General features: G+C 37.9%; 2 protein-coding genes across 3 annotated transcripts in view; one reads left to right on the top strand and one right to left on the bottom strand.

The window, feature by feature from the left end:
- Positions 1 to 1,661: 1,661 nt before the first annotated feature.
- Positions 1,662 to 14,315, bottom strand: acss2l (acyl-CoA synthetase short chain family member 2 like). The gene is made up of 19 exons (XM_034888885.1): positions 14,103 to 14,315; positions 13,835 to 13,992; positions 13,506 to 13,701; positions 11,962 to 12,053; positions 11,468 to 11,571; positions 9,434 to 9,506; positions 9,212 to 9,287; positions 7,950 to 8,034; positions 7,461 to 7,598; positions 7,000 to 7,170; positions 6,742 to 6,875; positions 5,371 to 5,503; positions 4,703 to 4,759; positions 4,432 to 4,512; positions 3,781 to 3,889; positions 3,536 to 3,604; positions 3,122 to 3,298; positions 2,205 to 2,279; positions 1,662 to 2,107 (listed from the first exon to the last, which is right to left on the bottom strand). Exons 2-19 carry the CDS (start codon positions 13,956 to 13,958, stop codon positions 1,980 to 1,982), a joined length of 2,022 nt encoding a protein of 673 aa, XP_034744776.1. The 5' UTR covers positions 13,959 to 13,992; positions 14,103 to 14,315; the 3' UTR covers positions 1,662 to 1,979.
- Positions 14,316 to 15,295: 980 nt separating this feature from the next.
- ndufv2 (NADH:ubiquinone oxidoreductase core subunit V2) overlaps positions 15,296 to 17,743 on the top strand; it is a 6,835-nt gene continuing 4,387 nt past the window's right edge. The window contains exons 1-2 of one of the 2 annotated variants that reach the window (XM_034886954.1): positions 15,296 to 15,448; positions 16,481 to 16,538. In XM_034886954.1, coding sequence (XP_034742845.1) covers positions 15,402 to 15,448; positions 16,481 to 16,538 — 105 coding nt within the window. In that variant the 5' untranslated portion in view covers positions 15,296 to 15,401. The remainder of the gene's footprint in view (positions 15,449 to 16,480; positions 16,539 to 17,743) is intronic. The other variant, XM_034886955.1, reaches the window with a different exon arrangement.

The raw sequence follows: 17,743 nt of genomic DNA on the forward strand, positions 1-17,743 counted from the left end.
TAGTAAAGTAGCCTCAGGTGTCAATTTAACCATAGACAGCATTTTGTGTTTGTAACTGAATTAAGGAGATTGAACTTCACAAACTCTGAATTTAAAGCACGGATGGCTGACAGAGCAGTCCTGACAAAGTGACAAATCACATCACACTCCAACAGAGGACGATGATGTTATGGCACACAATGAATTATTGATAAACTGCTCTGACATTGTAAAGATCTATCCACCAATCCATCAACAATGACAAAAATAGGTCGGACAAAATATTAGAAACACTTTTCTGCATATATTTTAAACAGAATACAGGCTAACAGAAGGATAATTAATTAATTATAATACCACCATTGCAAAAGCATCTATTTTGAGGTTCAGTATTTTTTTCACACTGGCATATCCAACATGATCACCACTCATCTGTACTTAGTAATGTTTTGTTTGTTTTTCACTATTATTGTTAATGTTTTATTGTCTTATAAGGTGACCTTGAGTGTCCAGAAAGGTTTCCATAAATAAAATGCATTATGAAGCCATTATAACGGTTCTGACCATTTGTGAAATTAACTTTGGAAAAGCAAAACTGTGAGTAGGATGGATGAGAAGATTTTGGGGCACTTTTTTATCTATAGTTACAACTGAAATATTTTTAAGGACAAGCAAATTTTGTATATTTTGATTGATATTGCTAGCCGTACCTTCTTCGGGGTGTTGTCAAACTATTGATTGTGGAAATGTTGGCTGGATGTATGTAGGCTTCTTAGTGTCTCAGAGTGGAAAGCTGTGTGCATGTTTGTGTTTGTAGATGTTTTGTGGTGGAGAGCATAGATTAATATTGGACATTTGAATGTGTGTGGCTGCTGCAATAGGTTTTAATTTCATATGTCTTGATATATGGAGGATAAAATATGACCTATCAATACATAAATGTGGGGGGGGGGGGGAGTTGAGGAGGTGGGAGGTGGGGATGAATAAGGTTGTTATGGTAACCTCCTCCTCCGCTGCTGGTGGTGATGATGTAATATTATCCATTGCCATGTTTCTGGGCATTTTTCTCCTTGTCTTCCCAACGTGCACACAAACACACACACACACACACAGATATATTGCTGCATGCACGTGACTTGTAACGGTTTAGAGGAGACAAAAAAATGAAACAAATTAGATCCTCAGACTGTATGTGACATTAACCTTAAAATAAGCAAGTAATCCCGCTGAGCTACTTTCAGAACAATCTTCTGCAATCTACGTTTTTTTTTTCCTCTTTAAAACCACTGATTCTTGTAATTTCAAAATAATCCAGTGCACTTAAAATAAATCAACCCTCTCTTCTTTTCTTCTCTGCATCACTTGGTCTTTGTCCCCCATAATCACTGCTCTCTGCTGCACTCAAAGCCCTGTGTGTGTCTGCTCTGTGCATCATTAAAGGACAAAAGGCAGAAAGCCTGTGCAGTAGAAAAAAGGGCTTTTGGAGTAAACCATCAGAAAAGCAGTTGTAGAGGATGATATCTGCCACATGAGGGAGCCAATCGGCTGCTGAGCTTGAAGGTAAAATGACAAAGGCAACATAACCCTTTAGTCTCAGGTCATAGAAATATATCATAGATTTAAAAAATACACTTCAGGCGTCAGTCAAAAACAAGGTGTCCAATGCTGACTTTTTTATTTCAATATTTAAAAAGAGAGAAAAAATTTACTTCCTCTTACAACAGTCAAAGACTTTTAAGAAAATATAAAAGTTAGTAATAGTGTGTTTAGTTGTTTTGACACTTTGGCCCAAATGCAAAGCAACAACACAATATATGAACACCTCTAGCCTACATTAAAGCATCCACTGACATTGGATTTTACTTTTTTTATTGTTTTCTTTTTTTCACATAAAACAACACTATAAAACGTCTCTGTGGCAGCAATATGCATTTCTGATCCCTGTTATGTAATAATAATTTTATGTGGAGAGAGAGAGAGAGAGAGAGAGAGATATATGTTCAGGCTGCAGCTTCACATCTCTGCCTAAACAGCTCCTCCACCACCTTCGGGTCGGCCAGAGTGGAAAGGTCCCCCAGGTCCTTCTCATTGCGAGCAATCTGCCGGAGGATTCGTCTCATGATCTTCCCTAAAACGCATCCAGAGTCAGAGGAAGAGGAGACAGATGTTACAGAGGAGGAGAGTAGAGGAGGATGGGGTTTTTAAAGAGGCGTTGAGCTGTTTACCTGAGCGAGTCTTTGGCAACGCTGGAGCATTTTGAATGAAGTCTGGCATGGCGATTGGTCCGATTTTTGTTCTCACTGACAACAGAATACAGAGAAGTAATCAGTGCAGAGCAGAATAAAGCTCATCTGGACTGAAATGAATATATAACTAATTGTAATAACATGAAACTTCCGGCCTCCGTTCAATGGTGTTTGCAAAAGCATGTTAGATAGTTTGTGAACAATCCAAGCTTTATTTTCACCACAATCTTTTTAATTAAAATAAATGCATTATTGTGTACAGTTACAAACTTGTATATAAAAAATGTACATAGTTACATTACAAGTGTGCTTTAGACACTATATTCTGAATTGTAGGTTGTAAATGTGATAAATGGATTATCCGATATATACTTATAGTTCCCTTCCGGGATCCGGGAAGTATTGTACTGTATTCTTTTTATATTTCAAAGCTATATTGCTTATTTGAGAGCCAAAACATTTGAAGGACAACAAAAACTTCTGCAATTGTAACTGATTTGTTTCATTATTGATTAATCTGTCGATTGGTACGAAAGAACAACAATCCAAACCCCAAAGCAGCACAAAATCTACAAACATGAAAGACAGTGAAATATTTCATAGAAATTACTTGACTTGACCATTTAAATGTAAGTCGTTAGTAATAAAGCCCCAGTTATAAAGAGTGAGAATAAGAAAGCACACCATACAGCACTATAATAAACCCTGTACATCACCAAAAGCTCTTGTTTTTAGCTGTTGTGACTTTTATTTGATGTACTTGTGGATCAACAAATCTCATTTAATTGAAGAAATTGCTCGAAGATGAACCAAGACAGACAAATATACAGATTACCCAATACAAAATATTTAAAACCACAATTGATTTGAGTAAACCCCCTGTGTGAGAGCCTCACCCAGTCTCTTGAGCTCCTCCACCAGCGTGTGGGTAAACTCCCTGCTGTCTTTGAGGCTGACGAAGCAGTACAGACACTCGCCCTTTACCTTGTGAGGCCGACTCACCACTGCAGCCTCCGCCACAGCCGGGTGCTCCGTTAGAGCCGCTTCTACCTCCGCTGTGCTCATCAGGTGGCCTGACACCAAGAAACACAAAGTCATAAAAGACCAAAAATAAACATATGAGAGATCAATAAACTCAAGGTTTCTGGGCAGGAAAGTGAAAGAAACAAAAAGGCTCTCAAAAGGCTGCAAGTTAAAATGTGTGTTGATGTTATTGTTGTTAAAATAACTCCATTTTGGATTGTAATAACCTTTTTTTTAAAGATTTTAAGAATCAGCTGGGTTTTTAAAATACTAACACAGTAGAGTACCTGAAACATTCAGCATGTCGTCTATTCTTCCTGTGATCCAGTAATAGCCGTCTTTATCCCGCCTGCAGCCTGAGAGAGGAGAAAATAAGTTGCATAACTTGCAAAATAGTTTTAATAGCATCCTTTGCTATCTTTTATAAGGCTCTATTTGGTATTTTGGTGAGAAATTAAACACATTTTTGGTATTTAGACTCTTCTGACATACAATCTTTGTTGCAGATGGGTGAATTTGAGTGTTGACTTACCATCACCAGTGACATAGAAACCTGGGAACTTCTTGAAATAGGTGTTCTCGAAGCGTTCATGGTTTCTGTACACAGTGCGCATTATTCCAGGCCAGGGCCTCCTGAATACCTGTAACAAAACACAGTAAACACATACAGAACATGACAGCGGTATAACTGTGAGTACTGCTACTATTGCTACCAATGATAAAAATAATAAACTTCATGTATACACCACCTTTCAAAACAAAATGCTTTACATGGGAAAATCATGATTCAGAACTAAGAACTAAATCAAATCAGGTAAATAAAAATACAGTCAATACAATAATATAAAATACTGAAGTAAGCAAATAGACTGCTAGTAGTGCACTCAGATCTATATAATATTCTAATCATCACTTCAAACTGAAAACAAAATGAATTGTATTTGTAATTGTAACAGCAAATACTAATTGAAACTGAACTACACTTGTCATTTATAGTTATTTGTGTATTTATCCCAGAAAGTACATACTGTTTTTTAAGCTTATAGTCTTAGGATCTTTATGATTAACAGTATATTTCTTGCTTTCCTATATTTATTGTGTGTGTATCTGTTGATCTGGGCGGTGAGCTCATGCATACAATTGCCCTTACAGGGTATATTGAAAGAACTAAATTGAAACTCACAAGATAACCTTCAGCCTCGCCTTCCAGTTCCTCTCCGTGTTCGTTGAGGATTGTGGGCTCTACCCCGAAGAAAGGAAAGGTCTGAAATGTAAGATGTGGATTTAATGTTAGATAACTGTGTTCTCTTATTAAACAGTTACTGTATGTTTCTTTCATCTCATAACCTGGATCAAAACCTACAAATAGATCTCCTGCATTGGTTTAGTTACAAATAAGATTTACATATAAATGTCTGTTTATTTGTCATTATGAGGTGGCCAATATTACTTACAGCCGAGCCTGGTTTCAGTGGCATGGCAGCAGGCAGAGGGGTCAAAACATGACCTCCCTATAGAGAAATAAAGGGATACTTTGGGTAGCTATTTTGAAGAAACTAGAATATAAGACATATTTTCAGTTATTTCACACTTTTTTGTTAAGTACATAATTCCACATGTGTTTATTCATAGTTTTGGTAACCTTCAGTGATAATAAAGGAAATGCATTGAATGAGAAGGTGTGTTCAAACTTTTGGCCTGTACTATATATATATATATATATATACTGTATATATTATCAGTCAGAGTTCAGCACAAACACACTTTTCCTTTGGTTTCTTGTTGGTTTGAACTTGATGGACCTGCTCTACAGCATTTCTAGTTCTGCTTGTTTTAAGCTCATCCCGGTCTAATATACAGTTCACGGTTTTCTATCTTTGCCATTGCAACCTACTAAACTAGGCTTTGTTGTTTCCGCAGTCATTCATTTTATTTGCATCTATATCATCCAAACATCTAGATTTTAATTTAAAATAATCTATGGCGATTCTTAGTTGTTATTTGATGTTTTCAACTTTAAAGTATTTCCTCTGAACTAAATAGAATATGGACTAAAATGTATTCTAACCTTCTAAACTGAAGTGTGAGTTAACTGCAGGCAGATGGCATTTCCGGCACTTACGGTCTCTGTCTGCCAGAAAGTGTCGACCACGGGACATCTGCCCTTACCGACGGCCTCGTGGTACCAAAGCCATGCCTCTGGGTTGATCGGCTCACCAACAGTACCCAGAATCCTCAGGCTGGAGAGGTCATACCTAATAGAGGCAGATGAGAAAACTTCCTCCAGATATCTCATCATCATTATGTAGCACTGATCACTGCTCTGGTTTTGTTATTGTCTATATCAACTCTAATTGGTTAACAGACCGTTGGTTGTTTGGCCCTACATGTGTTGTTTTTGTATGCTGGTTGTCTGACTATGAATGTTTCTTGTTCTCAGGTCTCATGAAAAATAGATCTCTATCTTAATGAGACTAACTGATTGAATTACATTACATGTTATTTTCTGCCAAATCTACTACTTCATATTATTGATTTTCTAAAGACATAAGTGTAAAATAATGCTCTTTTATTCTGACTTAACTGCCATTTGTTATCACCTGGTGATGTTTTACATGTTTAGTCTTTATGACATCAAAGCAGTAGTTTGATATTTGGGGAAACATGTTTATTTACTTTCTTTAGCTTTTGGTTAGCTTAGCTCTGTCCGGAGGTCAGACATCTGCCTACAAGCACCTCTAAGGCTCAATGATAAACAATTTACATTTCATTGTTTAATGTGTAAAAAAAAAAAAAAAACTGAGGTGAAAAATATGACAAGTTGTGATTTTAAAGTGTCCAACTACTTATTGGCTGGGCCAGGCTTCCTGGTGTCTTGTCAGAGAAGGGCAGAACCCAACTAGCTGTTGCCCTATTTCCAGTTGTTTTAAACTAAGCTAAGCTAAGCTAAGCAAACTGACTGCTGGCTCCAGGTTCATATACGGGCAAGAGAGTTGTCTCAAACATGAGTATTCTTCCCAAAATGTCACACTATTGCCATTGAACTCCATTAGAGCAATATGTGAAATGTCTGGTTAATGGTTGTCACCCCAAATAAGCAATACAGGTATGTAAAAGTCAATCAGTGCCTGTTTTCAAGGTGTGTTTAAGTGTTGTTGTTTTTGCCAAGCTTTTGTGTTGCACTGACAAGCTGATACAAATTCTGAATAGTTATCAAAAATTTGTTTTCTCAAAGCTTTACCTTTGGAGTGAGTGTTGACAAACTAAGAAAGTGAGTTTTCCTTGCATGTTTTTTGAGCCTTGTGAATTTAGTGTTGAAAATGCATGAAAAAGGCACGTTCATCATTTATACAGTTTGCTTTCTTCACCTCACCACCAAGGACTGTGTGAGAATCTATCACACCAACTATCACACCAAACTGTGAGCCAAACTCCTTTTGGAAATTTGGATATTTCTGAGATGCTTTGACATTCAGATGATGAAGGCTCTTACTTCTGTAGTGGTTCCCGTCCGTACTTCATCAGCAGGCGGATGGCTGTTGGAGCTGTGTAGAACTTGGTCACTTTGTACTTCTCGATGATCTCCCAGAACCGGCCGACATGAGGGTAGACTGGAATACCTTCAAACTGGGTAAAACACACACACACACACACACACACACACACATCTTTAAGGAGGTCTTCAAAGGGACCTCTTTGTGTCTTCTTCTGTGGTCATTTTTAATAAAATAAAAGTCTCTTTCAGACTCACTAGGACACTTGTTGCGCCGTTCGCAAGGGGGCCGTAGGTGATGTAGGAGTGGCCGGTGATCCAGCCGATGTCGGCGGTGCACCAGAACACGTCGTCATGGTGATGGTCAAAAACATACTTGAAGGTCAGCGACGTGTAGAGCAGATACCCGGCAACAGTGTGGAGAACACCCTTTACACAAGGTTGGAAACATGAATGAGGAGATGATTGGTCAGCATGAAGACAGCAGATTTCAAAATTAAGGTAGCTGAAGAGACAACGTATGTGTGTGTGTGTGTGTGTGAGTGTGTGTGTGTGTGTGTGTGTGTGTGTGTGTGTGTTTATGTGTGACATAGACAGAGAAGATTTATTACTATCTAATGTTCTGCGCCCTGTGCCCCACCCCACCACTCCTGCAAAACTACTACTTTGTGTTTTTACTAAAAAAACAGTTTGTACATTCATACACCTAAGCAACTTACCTTGGGTTTGCCAGTGGAGCCGCTGGTGTAGAGGATAAACAGCGGGTCCTCAGCATCCAGCCACTCAGGTTCACACTCTTCAGGAGAGTCTCTCATCGCGTCCTCCCACCACACATCACAATCTGAGTCCCAGGGAGTCTGAACACACCACAACATGGAACAAATGCCAGACATAAAATCGTCATTACATTTGCTCACAACTTTTCACAGAAATACATGCAACAACACACTCAATTTGGTTTACTGTGATCATTGGAAACATACTCAAATTGGAAGAGAACATGCTTTTAAGTGACTTAATAAAACAAAAATAACAGTACATCAGATTCAACTTTATTGTAATGCAAAGCTACTCAGACAACAAAATGCAGTTTAACATCTAATCAGAAGTGCAAAAAGCAGTAATGTACAGAGTATATACAGAATAAACAGTAACATTTAGAATGGAGTAAATGTGATTATGCTGAATATGTTTTAAAACATTCCTACCTGTAGTTTGTTGCATGCAGCTCCACTTTTTGTCATGAGTGCATGATGCTTGATGATGAGGCATTTAGTGACACTGGATGACGCACTGAGGAAAAAAAGGAAATGATGTGAGAGGTTGTAAAAGGCATTAAAACCTCTTCTAATGGCTACTAAGTGGTTTTGGTGCCCTGCTTTGTGTTTATTTAAAAAATATCAAATGTCATGTGAGCTTTTAGGACATGTGTTAGTTCTCATTGGACCAAATGTTTACCAGAGTGTATGCCAGTTTTCACATGAAAATTCCAATTTACAAGAATTATTTCATCTTATTTCATCTTCTTTTGCTATATTTTCAACTGCACTTGTGAATTACATTAAATAGGTTAAATCTTTGTCTCAGCGGGCTTCACAATCTAAGTAAAATGCAACACCCTCTGTCCTTTGACCCTTGATTTGTCTAATGAATAACAGAAACAGAAAAACTGAAAAAGAGAGAAACCTCGGGAAGAGCCACAAAGGGAGGATCCCTCTTAAAACAGTCAGAAGTAGCAGTACCAGAAGAACAAAATGGGAAAAAATAATAATAATAATATTAAGTTAAAAAGTACATGATATAATATTAAGGTAATAGTGAATTTAATAAGGGCTAGTGTCAAATAGTTTCAGGCAAACTCTCTGTTTCATATGGAAAATAGGATATTTTAAAGCAAAAATTTAGATTGAACTTTTGTTTCTACCCCTGTACACCTGATAACACATCTCTCCCAGGCTCATATTGCCCCGGGAGACGAGCAGCTTGGGCTTCTCAATTGAATCAGATGTCATGTTGCCCGGCTACCCCTTAATATGGACAGTGTTTCCTTAACATCCTTGATAACAGCTGATAGGGCGTTGCTCTGTGTGTATGTGTGTGTGTGTGTGTGTGTGTGTCTGTGTGTATGTGTGTGTGTGTGTGTGTGTGTGTCTGTGCGAATGTTTGTGTGTGTGTGTGTGTGTGTGTGTGTGTATGGCAAGGCAAGGCAAGGCAGCTTTATTTGTATAGCACATTTCAGCAACAGGGCAATTCAAAGTGCTTTACACAGAATCAGTTAAAAACAGTTAAAAAAATAAAAACAGATAAAACACGTTAAGACACGTGTGTGTGTGAGTGTGTGTGTGTGTGTGTGTGTGTGTGTGTGTGTGTGTGTGTGAGTTTCTCTCTAGTGACTTGTATGCCAGCATTTGAGTCCCATTACCGTCAACTAGTGTAAATAATAACTGGTGGCCTCGTAGGCAGGACCTACATTTCCCTGCACTTCTCCAGAGCCTCGTCCGCAATCTGTTTCAGGTTGATCAGCTTCTCTCCTCTATAAACACCATCTGTGTATTACAAAGGGATGTAGTGTAGGAGAGTGATGGAGAGACAGACGATGAACAGTGTGAGCCGACATGGAGAAGGTATTTAAACACTGAGTCTCTTTTTGCAACTTGAAAACCGTCTAATACTTGAGTGCTACACCACATGCCTGCTGTCACCAGAACACTGCTCTGGGCATCCATGATCCTCTCACACAGAGACTCAGAGGAGAAGCCTGCAAACTAGAGAAGACAAGACAAAATGAATGACCTTCAAAAGAATAATTTGGATTTAGTAAAACTTGTGTCTTACTTTATTGTCAATCATTTATGTTGATAACATTGTACTCATTCAACACAGCAACATGGGGGAAACACTCACAAACAGGACAAAGATTATCTAAACCGCTCCCTAACTGGTCAGGAAACGTGGCCACACAACCATTGTAATTATGTGCAAGTCTGTAGACTGGGATGGATGTTTAGCTAACAAGTTGTTCGAAAAAACGTTTCATCCTCTAACTGCTCATATTTCTTGTCAGGTACCATTTTAGCAGTAGTGATGCGTTTATGGATCTCTGCAATTAACTTTGTCAATACATTGTTGAAATATTATAAATATTAATGGAAGAAATTGGTGTTATGGTTTGGGTGTTTTGTCTTGTCTTATTGTTGTAGTCTGTTTTCCTGTCTTAATTTCTTAGCCTGGTCTTGCCTTGTGATTGTGTTAATTTTTTGTTTTGTTTTGTATATGTTTTGTTTCATTCTGTTCATGTTTTGTTTCATGTCTTAGTCCTTGGTTGCTCTGTTGCTGTAGTTTCTGTCTTGTGGTCTCTTGTCTTGTATGTGTTCTGTTTCCTGTTTTATTGTGATAGTGTTGTTTTCTATGCCGTCTTGTTTAGTTTTACTTCCTGCCTTAGTTTTCCCGCCCTTGTGATTACCTGATGTCTTTCAGCTGTTTCCCTGCCCTTGTGTCACCTGCCTCTTGTTACTCTCTGTATTTAGTCTTGTGTGTGCTTGCTCCCTTTTCTCTTAGAGTTCATGTTCTACCATTAGTTTTTGCCTGTTGCTTTTTGGACTCAATTTTTGGTCTGTACTTTGTTTTGTTTTTCTCTGGAATAAACCTACAACAGCTACAAGACTTCTGCCTACTCTCTGTATTTGGGTCCACCATTCCCTGGGAACATAACAACTGGCCCCAAATTGTGATTAAACTGGACTGGATCTTTAGCCCAAATGTGGCAACTAAAAAAATTTGGCCCTAAATATCTACACTTCTTCAAAATTGAAAATCAAGCTCTGACTTTCAACTTAAATTTAAAAGAAGAATACTTAAATGCTTGTGTTCTGGCCAAAGTTGTTAGTTCACAGTATAAAGTTTCAGTGTTGATGACAGCCTGAATCACTGAAGACTCTGCACTCAGCAAAGTGTCACTGCATGAGTGGCATTGGCTGTCCTGTCTGGCTAATTCCATGCCAAGATAATTTATGATTAATATTAACAGTCATGTGAGAATCCAAAAGGCTGGCACTATCCCAAACATCCTTATTTTGCTAAATTGTTCATAACAAATAAGATAAAATGTACAACAATGACCAAAGACAAGGTCGCCGACACTTAAGTCTGCCAAAAAAGGCCTTTGCAAGTCATAAAGCAAACCTACCTTGGAGCAGCCTGGAGCTATTTTTAACAAGCCAACTAACCTTCACATGGATGAGGACGATTGAGAAGCTAAAAACGTGTTGGCTTCCTTGCAAAAATGTTTGTCTGATAAAAAACGCCTTCACAAGCTAGATCCAGCCTGTAAATATCTGACCCATATATCTAGTGCAGTTCAGCTGACAACTACAGATTAGAAGCAGGGCAAACAATGCTTATCTACATATTGTCTGCAAAGGCTGATTTGAAGTGAGATGAAATGAGGAAAAATTACTTTAACACAGATTAGAATTTATGCATGCTACATATGGGTTAAATGGTGCCATAAAACAATGTTGAATGAATCCTGATTGGAGCAGCAGAGAAGGAAATGTTTCTCACATAATTTGAGAAGATAAAAATCCTGTATTCTTTGACATATTGACATTAAATGATGTTACATATTTATGTAGCCAACCCCACTTTTCTGATTACCTAAAAATGGGTGAAACAAAGACTAAACATAGTTTGCATGAAGAAAGGGGCAATTCATTGTACTACTTACCACAACGGAGTGAACAGCGCCTATCCTTGCACAGGCCAACATAGTGTAGACCAGCTCTGGGATCATGGGAAGGTAAATAGACACCCTGTCTCCCTTTTTAACACCTTAAACAAGGAAACAAGTACTTGAGGTTTTTGACAACAAAGACAACTTGGTCACATCTGGGTTACTTCTCAACTCAAACCAGCAATGTAGCTTTAAGGGGAGTTTCAATATGTTGGGTATGTGCCAGATATTGTAATGCATGTCTAATATGCAACAAGTGCATTGGGCATACCACATAGAGCCAAATCTGTTGTGTTTCTGCATGTTATATCATTTATGTCCAAGCTTAATTTAGCAATGATTTCTGCATGTGTTGATGTCTTTCTTGTTTAACTTAAACCTTTGGACTGCTACAGGTAATTTGTTAGGATCAAGTCATCTTTATCTTTAGCTACTTGCCAATTCATATTAACGTATTTTCATATAGATGCAATATTTTAGTTTCTCACCCATTTTCTTGAGGACATTAGCACAGCGGCAGACCTGGCTCAGCAGCTGGCTGTAAGTGATGGCCATGTGGTGGTCAGGTGAGTTCCCCTCCCTGAGAAGTCAACACACAAGAGCAGGACCGCAACCAAAATATGTTACTGTAATGCAAACCTGTCTCAGATTGTATGAAGATCTGTCTGTATGTGGTGAATACATAGTTCTAACCAGGGGTTTGGCATATTTTTAAATCATTTGATGGCAGACATAGATACCCTCCAGATTCACTGATCCTTCCAAACATATCCTCTTAGACAACATAACGTCATTCTGTGAGGTCTCTGAGTTCACAGAGGAGATAACTTGTTCCCACTGTTGCAGGGTCTATATTGGGTTTGGATGTTTGTCATGACAGTTGTTTAGAAAGCTATGTGGCACAATGTTTCACAGGCGAGCTGGCAGCATTGCAGCAGGCCTCTGGTGCAGGACAGAAGCCAACACACTCTACAAACCTGGCACCGCCTTTATCGCCACGATGATGGTGAAATAAAGGAAACCCTGCACTCATAAATGCAACGGCTATTGATAAAGTGCATATATTTGATTATCTTTAAAGGTTTTATATGTTGTGCCTCTTGGCAGATATGAACAGTATCAGGGCCAACAAAATTCCAGAGGGTTCCACAGGGTCCAATCCTTAAACTCTTTACTTTAACTGTTAATGTTCCTGTTAGCTCTGAATGTGCACTGAGCAAAGCAATGTTTAGATGTGTCAACAATTCCCACATTTAAATGAAAATAAAATGACTTATTTTTTAATGTGCTAAAGATGACTGAAAAGATGTTCACTATTAGTGCCTGCTGCTGAAAACCCAAGGGAAAATTCTTGGTGTAGTGGGCAAGGAATCAGATCTAAATCTTAATGGCCATGTCGGGACAATAATAAGCAGCTGAATATAAACAGGGTATTAACATAGATCACACCACATCATACACACATACAGTATTGCATACTATAAATGAGCATGGCAAACACTAAAGCAGATATATTACACAAAAGTGTTTAGATGTAGTGCAACCCATGTTAAGTCACTTGTGTGTGGCTAGGCTGGTCTTAACTGTGCCCAGTTCTATTGAACCCTTATTCAGGCTGAGCTTGCATAACCACCATTTATTGTTTGCTAAGCCTTTTCTCATTAATAAAACGACTTATAGTAGAACCTTTTTGGTGACATTTCTGTTAGCAGCAAGCTACTAAAAGTTAATCATTTTAAAAGGTTTGGTGGAAGTCAGAAGCTTAAGGGTGAGTGAGTAAATGTAAGAGCTTATATCCAAAATATTGCCACTGAAAACAAATCCAAAAGGCTTAAGTCTTCATTGCAAGATTCTGCTGTAATGCTACATTGTAAAATGTCTTCTACCCAAATCATATGAAATTTCGTGCACCGGGATCTGCACAGGGAACAACAGTTCGTGTTAACTGGAATACCTGACATACTGTAGCCTATCTCCAGACAGTATTTCGCATCAAAGCAAACATTCATGGCGGACAGACATTGTCGCTTACCAGTAATAGGCAACCTTTTCACCAAGATTCCTCTCCCTCACAAGCCGGTCCAGGACATTATAGCACATGTTGGTTTTAGCCCCTTCCAAGCATTTGACATAAATGTCACCTTTTGTCACATCAAAGTTGTACTGCAGCATTGGTCCTGTTGCTGGCTTCTTCCAAAAGAAGTCATCAGCAACCTTCTTCCAAAAAGCTGAAACAAAGTGATTTTTCAGGTAAGTGTTACAGGCTGCAGACAGATTGGGTAAACACAGAGAGATACTGAATACAGTCAGGCTTTGAAAACTGCAAGCACTGCGCTTACAATACAGATGTGTTTGACCTACCTTCTGGATTCTCAAGAGACTTCCTGTACAGTGCTAGATAAGAGTTAAAATCAGGCACATGAGCATCCCTCTTTAGGTCATCAGGAGGGTAGTACATTTTGTCCTGGGATTCAGTGACAACCATTGTGAAAGGACAGATGCTGGGTGAGTCAGAAAATGGGTTAATCGGGAGTCACTGCTGATCTGTCTGGATCCTCCTGAGTTAAGTTAGAACACTACAAGGCCTCTTGTGCTGAAGCAACACAATTCAGCGTGCATAAAGACCCACCTCTAATCCCTGAGCTGCAGGTTTTGCACAGTCTGCTCAGGGCCAGGGCAGCCAATCGACTAGCCGGGTGCGGCACTCCCACTTTTTCATTGGATGAGCTCTCCCTGGCCTGTTGATCACATTATTTTCCCAAGCAAGGAGGTGGACGAGTGTGCAGTAGCAGATGAATGCTGGGGATTCGTGCAGGCACCAGGAGGTTTGACACTGACTGAGGAAGAGCGGGGGGGGGGGGGGGGGGGGGGGGGGGGGGGGGGGGGGGGGGGGGGGGGGGGGGGGGGATTTAACAAAATCCATGATTGTTAAGACATTGTAACTAAACATTTTATTACTGAGAAGCACTTTGTAGCATTGTTTTCAAAAGTGTTAACATGTTAGTATATAATAACGGAATAATTGCAATTATTACGTTGTATTATAATATGAAATAATGTGTAAAAACCTTTTTAGCTCTTTTTATACTTTGGAATATTTGATCCTAGTAAATGCTGGTAAACATGCAGTATGAACCACTATCCAGGTTACATTGTAGTAAATCATAGATTTTTAAATCTATGATTTAAATGGCTTTTGGCATGATTAGTTGTTTTTTTTTAATGTCAAATTTCAATCTGGGATCAATTTTCTAGTTTTTATTGATGCTTAAAGACACCTACACAAAACATCACACACTGTCATGGTATGACATTACAGTTTTCAATACAAAAACAAGACATATACAAAAAGACTGTGTAGAGGAGACACAGTCTTTTTTATTAATTATATGAAGTTATTTAAAGAGTAAATCTATTTCTAACTTAAATATCTGGAAGGAAGGCTGTCCCTTTTGCCATTCCTTTTATGAATAAAAAAAACTTGCAAAACAAAAGAGTTACATATTCCAAAGTATTGGAATATGTAACTATTATTATCATAATAACAAATCTTTAACGCTAAGAGTATAAAGTGGATCAAAAAGGTGATTATTTGAGACACTGAAAAAAGGTTTTAGTTTTCTGGCATTCAAAAAAATAGGTGTGATAGGTGTGTTTCATCTATATCACTACAAAAAGAACAAGCACTACTTGTGTCTTCATATTTGGCTACAGTGACATTCACGGGGTAGATTTTATAAATTGAACCTCCTTCACTTTATTTGTATTGCAGTAAGTAATCTGGGATCGATTTAGTTCCACCGCGACTGACGTATGACGTAGATTCTCACGTCAGACCCTCCTAATCGAGCGTCAAAACGCTTTTGTTGATGTCGGACGCTGCTGCTGTCCTGTCCATTTGCTAACACACCAAACTTTAAGCCCCAAGATGTTTTTGTCTGCTGCAGTTCGCTCTGCAGTATCGCAGACGGTATGTTTGTGATCTTCTTGATGGTTCTGGGTGACCGTTTAAATGCAATTTTTGACGATTTGGAGAAAGAAATGCTATGACTTATCACAAGGGCAAGCAGTGGAGGCCGCTAGGCTAGCATTAAGTAACGGTAACGTTAGCATGCTAGCAAATATAGCTTACTGTTGTTGAACGTGTACAAGGTGATCTTTGAATAGAACAAGCAATACAAAGGAAAATGGATAAGTGGAAATAGCTTGAGTATTATTATATATAAATTAGATTTTAGAAAATCAAAGTGTGACTTTGGTTGAAAACATGTAACTCACTCGATGGTGTAGCTAGTTATTTGGCTAGCCGTGTGTGTGTGTGTGTGTGTGTGTGTACACATGTATATAATGAGCGCGCTGATAATGCAGTTGTACACCATGGCAAAGCACTGGTAATTTAATCAATGCTAGCACTGAGACTTCTTTCCACCCTGTGTGGTTTAAAATGGCAATATCTTAAACAGTATTTTATGAGTATCTTATATTGCTAATAATGAGTGACTAAGCATTAAAGATACTAATCAGTACGTCAAGGATGTGTCTAACTATTACTAAAATACGACCTGTAACTTCTAGCTCCTGAATTGTGTAAATGTCAATGAAAACGGACACACTTGTGTGATTGCAGGGATCATTTATTTAGACATATATCATAAACTCTCAAATTATGTTTATGTGAGGCTGGGTATCCCATGTTGTGATGTTTTAAGCTTTATAATTAAATAGTTACATCCGATGACAAGTACAATCTTTTTAATTTGCCACATAATTGGGTTATGGGTGTTAACTTACAGAATGTCAATTAATGTGTGGCTTTAACAAATATGCCTAGTTATGTAAAAATTGTATTTTTCTATTTAAGTTTTCCATTTAAGAAATAATTAACTTTTCCATTTTCCACTCCTTTCATGTAGTCTGGAGTAAGACATACCTACCACAAGTATCTCTTTCTCTCTAAGCTACCAGGTATTTTATCTGTCTACTTCTTTCTCTTATTTCTCTGTATTCGCAGGTCAGGAGTCTGCATCGGTCTGCTGCACGTGCTGGAGCTGGTGGCATCTTTGTGGTAGGTTGCAGTGTATATGCCAAAGTCAAGAGATGTGTGTAGTGGTGTGTGTATGGCCAGGCTTAATTGTTTAAACCTTGTTAAACACCTCACAATTGGTTTTAAGTGTTGTTGTGAGTCACATTCTGCAGCTCATGGGGTAATTTCATAACCATAATAATTGTCATGCTTCAGCCAGAATCTGTTGTACAAATAGTCAAGTTCGGTTATTAGTGCCAGAATATTAGTGTTTTCTATTGTCTGTCCTATTTCATTCTAGCTCTTAAATCAGGGACTGTTTTTACATGGTAAAGCAGTAAATTGCTGAGCTACCAAGGAGAACATAAATCAACACTGTAGCTCCACAAAAATAGACAATCACATTTTTCTTTGTGGTCCTTGGAACATTAAGAATATTATGCAATATTGTCTAGATCTGTATAACTATCCATGTAAGTGACATGTGGTCATGTGTAACTGCAGCCTAGCTGTAATACAGACCGTGCCAATTATAATGTACAAAGATACTTTGTATAATGTCAAAGCATCAGTCCATTTTATTTTTGTGATGTTACAGTGTTGGGTATATTCATATACCACATGTTAGCTACAGTTTGAAAATGCCTTTTTTATAACTTGATGCATTTTAAAGGGGTAAATAAAACACATGTTTGACTGGAATCTTGTGAAACAGGATTAAACAAGAGGAAGAAAAATGTGGTTTATTTTCTTCATTCTGTGTTCCACATTTAGAAGATTAAAGTCTACTTGTCCATACAACTTAATTATTCTATATAAAAAAAGCCCTGTTTTACTCCAGTTTTTACACATAATACTGTTATAATGATCTTTCACCATCACAAACTTACACTAGTTGAGTTTAATAAACTGTATAAACCTATTATTTAAAGGTGACATATTTGTTATTCTTTCAGCCAATAAAACTAATGTGTAAATGTGATCAATGCATGACTCAGGGATATGCTTGTTGTACATTTTTAGTTATTTAAAATGAAATGCACAACAAATACAGAATACAGCAGTTGTTTAAGTGATATTCTTGGGTCCCTCAAACTCCAATGATAATAAAATTTATATAAGAAAAGAAAATCTCAAGTAATAAAAAACTAAATGAGACTATAAGACGAGACAGAAAATAGTGCAAGGGAAAATATAGGAATAAAATGTGAAATAAGTTTAAAAATATATATATATATATATATATA

The sequence above is a fragment of the Etheostoma cragini genome, chromosome 12, assembly GCF_013103735.1.
Source record: "Etheostoma cragini isolate CJK2018 chromosome 12, CSU_Ecrag_1.0, whole genome shotgun sequence".
Lineage (NCBI taxonomy): Eukaryota > Metazoa > Chordata > Actinopteri > Perciformes > Percidae > Etheostoma > Etheostoma cragini.